We start from the raw sequence: 6,945 nt of genomic DNA on the forward strand, positions 1-6,945 counted from the left end.
AAAAGAGATGAAAGCTCAGCATCATATTAACCATATAAGCAGAAGCTCAGTCCCAGGGCCTGAAAGGAACCAAGTTTGGTCTGAAGCCACTGGCAGACAACCCGCTAAGAGACATGGCCACCACGCCCTGGCTGCGACCCTCAAGGCCCAGCAGGCTGGCTGTGGCCGAGCACGCACCTCTGTGAGCTGGCTCTCGCCCGAGTAGTGCAGGCTGGCTCGGCTGGACACGCCGTGCAGGTGGTCCAGGGTGTGCATGCTGGTGGGGAGGTTGCCGTTGCAGACGGGCTCTGTGGCCGGCTGCTGTATAGGCGTAGCGAAGTCGATGTGCTCCGTGATGCTGGGAAGCAGGGATGACAGCGTGAGCCACAGGGAGGGGCTCCTGGGGGGGCGAGGCCTGTGCTGACTGCCAGCTAACTCCCTCCCCAAGGCGGGGCTGACATTGGTGACGATAAAATCAGGCGCCTGCCTAGACAAGCGCAAGGACCCTGGTTTGATTCCCGGAACCACATGCTGTAATACCGTGCTGGAGAGGCTGAAATAGGAGGATCACTGCGAGTCTGAGCTGCATAGTGAGACCCTCTACCAAATACATAAAATAAAATAAAAAAAAAAGAAACCTACAACTGATTCCTACAACTGATTTCTCTTTTCCTTTACACACAGCACCTTGCCCTCATGAGCCAGCTAAAAGCTCCTAACGGTTACTCAGTTTTGCACAGCCGCAGCTGTGCGTGGTACGCCAATGTCCGTGCAGAAATTCCCTCATGAACCCAGGTGACTGTTTTCTCACTATACTCAGGCTAAATGGTATCATGGGCACTGGCATGGCAAGGAGGCACTGCCATATTTACTTTAAAAATTGAAACTGAGAAGGCTTTATAAACCAGGCATGGTGATACATGCCTGTAATGCCAGCACCTGGGGCTTGCAGTGGGCTGAGGCAGGAGTATTGTTTCGAGTTCCAGAGCAGCCTGGACTACAAAGTGAGCTCAAGGCCCGCCTGAACTGCAGTGCAAGCCCTGTCTCAAAAAGACAAAAAAAAAAAAAAAAAAAAAAAAAAAAGAATTCAACATACATTAGGCAAGCACTGATTCACTCCCTGACCCACTTATTATTTATCTATTCTGTGCCTATTACACGTCAAACAGCAGGGCTCCAATAAAGAAAACACAAACAGTCCTGCTCTTCAGACGCTCATCACTCTGTGAGGCGTTCACTTCTTGTAGATGTGGTTAAGTCACAGAAGGTGACAATGCGGTATAGTGGGAATACACTGTGGGAGGGCAAGAACTCCTCTGCACGGATGGCTGGTAGAGGGCTCCTTGAAGAGGTGAGGCTTAGGAGAAATCAGAGGGACAAGCATGGATGGAGCCGGTGAGATCAGTGGGAACATCACAGGCCACACCATTTGAGAAAGCCCTGGCTGGGGGAAGGGCCGAGCAGGAGGCTTCGGAGGCCATTCTGGGCAGCAGCTAGTGAGAGCTGCTAGAGCACTGCCCGCATGCGGGAGGCCTGGGTCTGCTCCCCAGAGCTGTGCTTAAAAACCCTTACTAGATGTCTTAAGAATGATCTGGCTTATACTTAAAGAATTCTGAGTATGGAAGCAGATGGATGGCATAGAGGCTAAGGTGAACCAAGCCAGTGGATCGATTGGTGAGTTATGGAAGAACCACCAGAGAGGTGCTTTAAGGAGGCAGCAGTGGAGACAGAAAAGTATTCTGCAAAGTTCTCAGTAAGTAAAAGTGCTAAGAATTGGTCACCACTAGGTTTGAGGGCTAAGAGGGAAAGATTACTAAGGATGATGCCCAGGTTCATGGTGTTGGCACTGCTGGAGATATTTACTAAGATTATAAAAACAATCAAAATCAGTTCTCTTTTTTCTTTAATGTATTTTGGTTGTTACAGGGTCTTACTATGTAGCTTGGACTCATGGTGATTCTCCTGCTGTCAGCCTCCCCAGAGTGGGGATTACTGGCATGCACCACCACGCCCAGACTCTGTGGCTGTCTCAGGGTGGGGCATGGCATGTGGTGCCAGGCATTGAACTGTGCTTGCCTAAGCAGGCCCTTTAGTCTGCTGAGCTATCTCGCCAGCCCCAGCCAGTTCTCTCTTAGATGGTGTAATGGTTGAGATCTAAAATGGTCCTTTAAAATCACATGTATTGGGAGGTAGGTCCAGGAAGATGCCTGGACCATCAGGGGGCTTCAGGCATCAGTAGATCCATTGTTGGAGAGTTCATAGTGGACATACTGACAGGCCCTGAGGCGGGGGCGGGGGGAGGTGCACACTGGGCTGACTGTGGAAGGTGGGTTTCTCTGCTCTCTGGCTGGTAAGGGCTGAGCTTGCCTCCTCCATGCCTCACCGCCAGATGACCATGGAAGGAGCCCTCTGAAACCTGTGCCAAAATAAACATCTCTTTGAAGCTGCGGGTATCAGATATTTTGTCCCAACAATAGGACGTGATTAACACAGATGAACAATAGGTATGAACAATACAGGAGTTCAGTTCTCTGTCTCTTTTTTCCTTCTTTTCTTCCGTGGCTGGCTCAGACTGCCCTGAGAGCAGGGCTGGTGTGGCATGTGGTGCCAAGGATTGAACTGCAGTCCCTAGGCTTGCCTAAGCAGGTGCTTCACACTGCTAGGCTATCTCGCCAGCCAAGTGTTTTGTTTTCTTGAACTAGAGGAATATAAGAGAAGTACAGACACAAAGGTCATACACACAGGGTTTCAAAGAATGGTCTGGAGATTCAGATTTGGGAGCTGTCAATACGTCAGCGGTGACTGAAGTTTCTGGGACTAGTTCAGTGTGACAAGGAGTAATTATAAAATAAGAAGGCAGCTGGGGAGACAGCTCAGCAGCATAAGCATCTGCTTGGCAAGTGCAAGGGCCTGAGTTCAATCCCTGGTGCTGGGGCGGGGAAGAGAAACATTAAGGACATAATTATTATAAATAGCTCAGCAGACTAAAGCACCTGCTTAGGCAGATGCAGGGGTCAGAGGTTTGATCCCCAGCCTGCTGTGTCGGCCCTGCCTCCGGGGCACACTGAGACTGGGTATGGTGGCACATGACTGTAATCCCAGCTCTTGGGAAGCTGAACACAGGCGGATCGCTACGAGTCTGATCTACATAGCAAGATCCTGTAGACACTTACTAAAATACAAAATAAATAAATAAAATGAATGAAAAAGAAGGCCTTGGGCAAATTTTAGAGAGCAACACAGATAAAAGGTTCACAAAAAAGAAAATGTCCAGTAAGCTCTAGTCTGAGCTTATATCTTGGGAGGGTCCCTAAATTTGGATCTGCTCCTGCTGCTTTATAAGTATGATGCCCATGAGATATGACTTTTATGCTTCTACAAAGAGGTATACAGTCTTGGGTTCAAACTAAGCCACATGATTGTAGGTGACAGAACCAAGAAGGGGGCCACATCCATTGCACCCTGTAGCGGGTGGGGTCCACAGAAGGGGACAGTACTACACTCAGCAACGCATCCTTTGCTGACCACAGCTCCACAAGGGGGCTCTTCTGAGAGCTGCTGCCCCAGGGGGCTTCCCGGAGGTCAGCTGAGGCCCGTGGGCTCCCTGGCACAAGAATGCTGCAAAGGAAGGTCAGGTTGAAGATACTCACTCAATGTTTTTTGAAGAAACTGCAAGCCAGGTACTCACGATGGCAGTCAGCTCGACCCAGCGGAGTTTGAGGCACTCGTCAGGGCTGGGCCATCCTAGACTCTGGTAGTCACGTTTTTTTCCTAGAAGGAAAGTATGCTGTGAATAGACATGACGGTAAAGGACCACCCCCAAGTGCTGTGAGCCATGGTGATTACTTTCACCTAGATTGATGTATCTAGTGGTGCCAATCATTTTTCTGGTCTTTTGCATTCCCACCATCAACCCACAGGTCTAACTAAAATCTTGTCATCCATGACAAGAGGAATAAAAATCTTTTTTTTTTTGCAGAACCGGGGATTGAACTCAGACCCTTGCACTTGCTAGGTAAGCGCTTATTCTAAGCCATCTTCCCGGCCCCCCCAAAACCTTGTTTTAAAAAATGTATTTAGTACTTGGTCTACAGGGTCTCACTACACAGATCAGACACACAGTGATCCTCCTGTTTTCAGCCTCACAAGTGCTGGGATTACAGGCACATGCCACCATGCTGTCTCAATGTCCATCTTAGTACGCCCTGGGGGTGGAGCTGGCATGGCATGTAGTGCTGGGGATAGAACCCTGGTCACTTGCGCTTGCCTACGCAGGCACTTTAGTCTGCTGAGCTACCTGATCAGCCCTAAAAATTGTTTTCGAATAAAACGTCAGTCTGAAGACAGCTGCTGATGCAGAATTAGACCCCTTCATTTAAGATTGAGCAATATGAAATGTGAAGGAGTAAGCCATTCTTACATTTCAACCTTCTACATACTGATTCTATAAGGACAGCTCTAACCTGGTGGAAACACATCTCTACCACAGGGTTCCTCAACCTGGCACTGCAGGCAGTGGGCTGGGTCACGCTTCGTCACGGAGACCTGTCCTGCGCATTGGCAGCACCTCTGGCCCCGCCCCAGACACCACAATGCAGAGGTTTCCAGACCCTGCCGCCTCTCCTCTGGGGCAGAATCAGCCAGTAGAGAGAGTCACTACTATAAAAAAAGCATCAGGGTGGAATGACAAAAAGGAATGGTTAACATTTACTTTTAAGTGCACTTATTGTGTGTTCAGGGCCTGTGCTACATGGTTTTCATTTATAACCGCATGAGGCAGTTTCAATCCTCATGTCTCAGATGAGGAAGCCGAGGCTAAGAGGGAAGTAGCTGACTTGCCCCGAATCACAGTTAGCAGGTGGCAGCAGAGCTGGGACCACAGCCATAGTGTTTGACTCTCGCATTCATACTAATACCACACTATTTAAAGCTATGTAGAGCTTTTAAAGTTCGAGTTACTTGTGCCTTTTTTTTTTAAAGACCCTTTGGTATCTTTTCTTTTAAAAAGACCCCAGGTGGCACAGGGCATTCTCACTACACAGCTCAGACTCGTAGTGACTGTTCTGTTTCGGCCTCTCCAGTGTCAGGATTACAGGCATGCGCCACCATGCCCTGACTTGGTGACCAGCTCAGTGTGTCCAGGGCAGGGCAGGCATGGCATGTGGTACCAGGAATCGAACCCAGGTCCTGGCACTTGCCTAGACAGGTGCTTAGAGTACTGAGCTATCTCCGCGGCCCTACTGGTGTTTTCAGGTACTGTTTTGGGGTCCAGGTTCTTTACTGAGATTACTAAAAAGCACGGAACCAAATCTGATGCAGGATGGGATCTTCTGATAGAACAAGAGAATGGACAGGAAGAACTTCTCTTCTATGTAGCACTTTCTATGCTGCAAGAATTTACTAACAATGAAAAATCCGATCTAAAATTTAGTAAAACAGAACATTTGAGAGAGTTCCAAATTAACTGTTTCAATTAATCACTTTAAACAAATCATACATTTCACAATTCTCCTCTTTTATATTTAAGAAATTCATTTGAAAAGTTATTGAGCACCAATCAGAAGGGGCTGGGGATTGTGGAAGACACTGGGGATGCACACAGGAAGAGTGCGACAGCTTGCCCTCAAACTATGGTCTAGGGAGGAGGGCACACACAAGACATCATTGCGCTATCTGCACCAAGGAGAGCGCAACTGACTGCTCGAAGGTGCCAAGGAAGAGCTAGCACTGGAACCTGACATTTAGGGACGAGGCCAGCTTAGCACGTGAGGTGGCACAGGGCACTCCAGGCAGAGGAGTACAGGTGCAAAGGCTCGGGCGTAACTAAGAGCACGCACGCCCAGAGATTGCTGGAGGGCAGACAGGCCAGGTGGGCGGTAAGGGTTCCGAGCGCCACGCCAGCAAGTCTGCGCTCCTTCCTGGAGGCGAGGGGAAGCTTTGAACCCCCATCTCTCCATCTTGTTCACAAGGATCTCAAGAGGCTCTGTTAAATGTCTTGCTGAGGGGCTGGTGAGATGGCTCAGTGGTCTAAAGCACCTACTTAAAACAAGCTAAGCTAAGCAAAGCACAGGGACCACGGTTCAGTCCCCAGCACCACATGCCAGCCAGCCCCGCCCCCTGGTGGGCTGAGCAGGCCACACACACACACTAAATAAATAAATAAAATTTAAAATAAATAAATAAATAAATAAATGTCTTGCTGAAGTTCAGTTACACTGTATCTACGGCACTTCCCTGGCTTTCCAGTCTAGTAGCCCTAACCAAAAAAAGGAAATGAAATTAGTTCGACACTATGATTAGTTTCCAGTAAACCTGCAATGGCTCCTAAGGCTCTCTACTTTTCCCCTATCAGCTTGTGGTCGGCTTACTAATGCCTTAGAACGCTGTCAGGATTTGCTAGAAGCCTTATCAGCTGACGGAGGACAGAATCCACACGTACAAACTGACAGTGAGCCGCTACAGAACTTTCCCGTATCTTCCACGCTTCGAAGTTTTCACCTGAATGGCAGCCAGTGGGTCTGTGGTCTCACCTGCAGGACATCGACGCCCTGCTTGGACCCGCCAACTGGAGTCCGCTAACACATCCTTAAGTGTTTAGCATTATCTCAACCATATGTGACTTTATTTTTATTTTATTTTTTGGCGGAACCGGGGATTGAACTTGGACCCTTGCGCTTGCCAGGCAAGTGCTTATTCTACTGAGCCATCTCCCTAGCCCCCATATATGACTTTAAATTTCACTTTTATCAGGCAGTTCTAGGTTTTTTGGTTTATAAAACCATAATGCAGACTTACCAGAAAATATTTAGAAACTCTCTCTCCCAGAGAGAAAAAAATGAAAATTACCTACAGCTTTTTCAACACCCAGGGATGACCACTTATAACATTTTGGTGATTTCCTTCTTGACTTACTTGTTTATTCTAGTGTATTTCATCAAATCTAAGATGTCATTATTATAATATATA

The 6,945-nt window shown here is 48.2% G+C and overlaps 1 protein-coding gene across 2 annotated transcripts in view; it reads right to left on the reverse strand.

The window, feature by feature from the left end:
- Positions 1-6,945, reverse strand: part of Ttc17 (tetratricopeptide repeat domain 17) — a 108,939-nt gene that overhangs the window by 28,507 nt on the left and 73,487 nt on the right. For both annotated transcript variants that reach the window (XM_023710703.1, XM_023710704.1), the window contains exons 20-21: positions 3,630-3,750; positions 178-337 (exon numbers count right to left, since the gene is read on the reverse strand). In XM_023710703.1, the coding sequence (XP_023566471.1) occupies positions 178-337; positions 3,630-3,750 (281 nt within the window). The remainder of the gene's footprint in view (positions 1-177; positions 338-3,629; positions 3,751-6,945) is intronic.

This window comes from Octodon degus, unplaced genomic scaffold (assembly GCF_000260255.1).
Source record: "Octodon degus isolate 3935 unplaced genomic scaffold, OctDeg1.0 scaffold00018, whole genome shotgun sequence".
NCBI lineage: Eukaryota > Metazoa > Chordata > Mammalia > Rodentia > Octodontidae > Octodon > Octodon degus.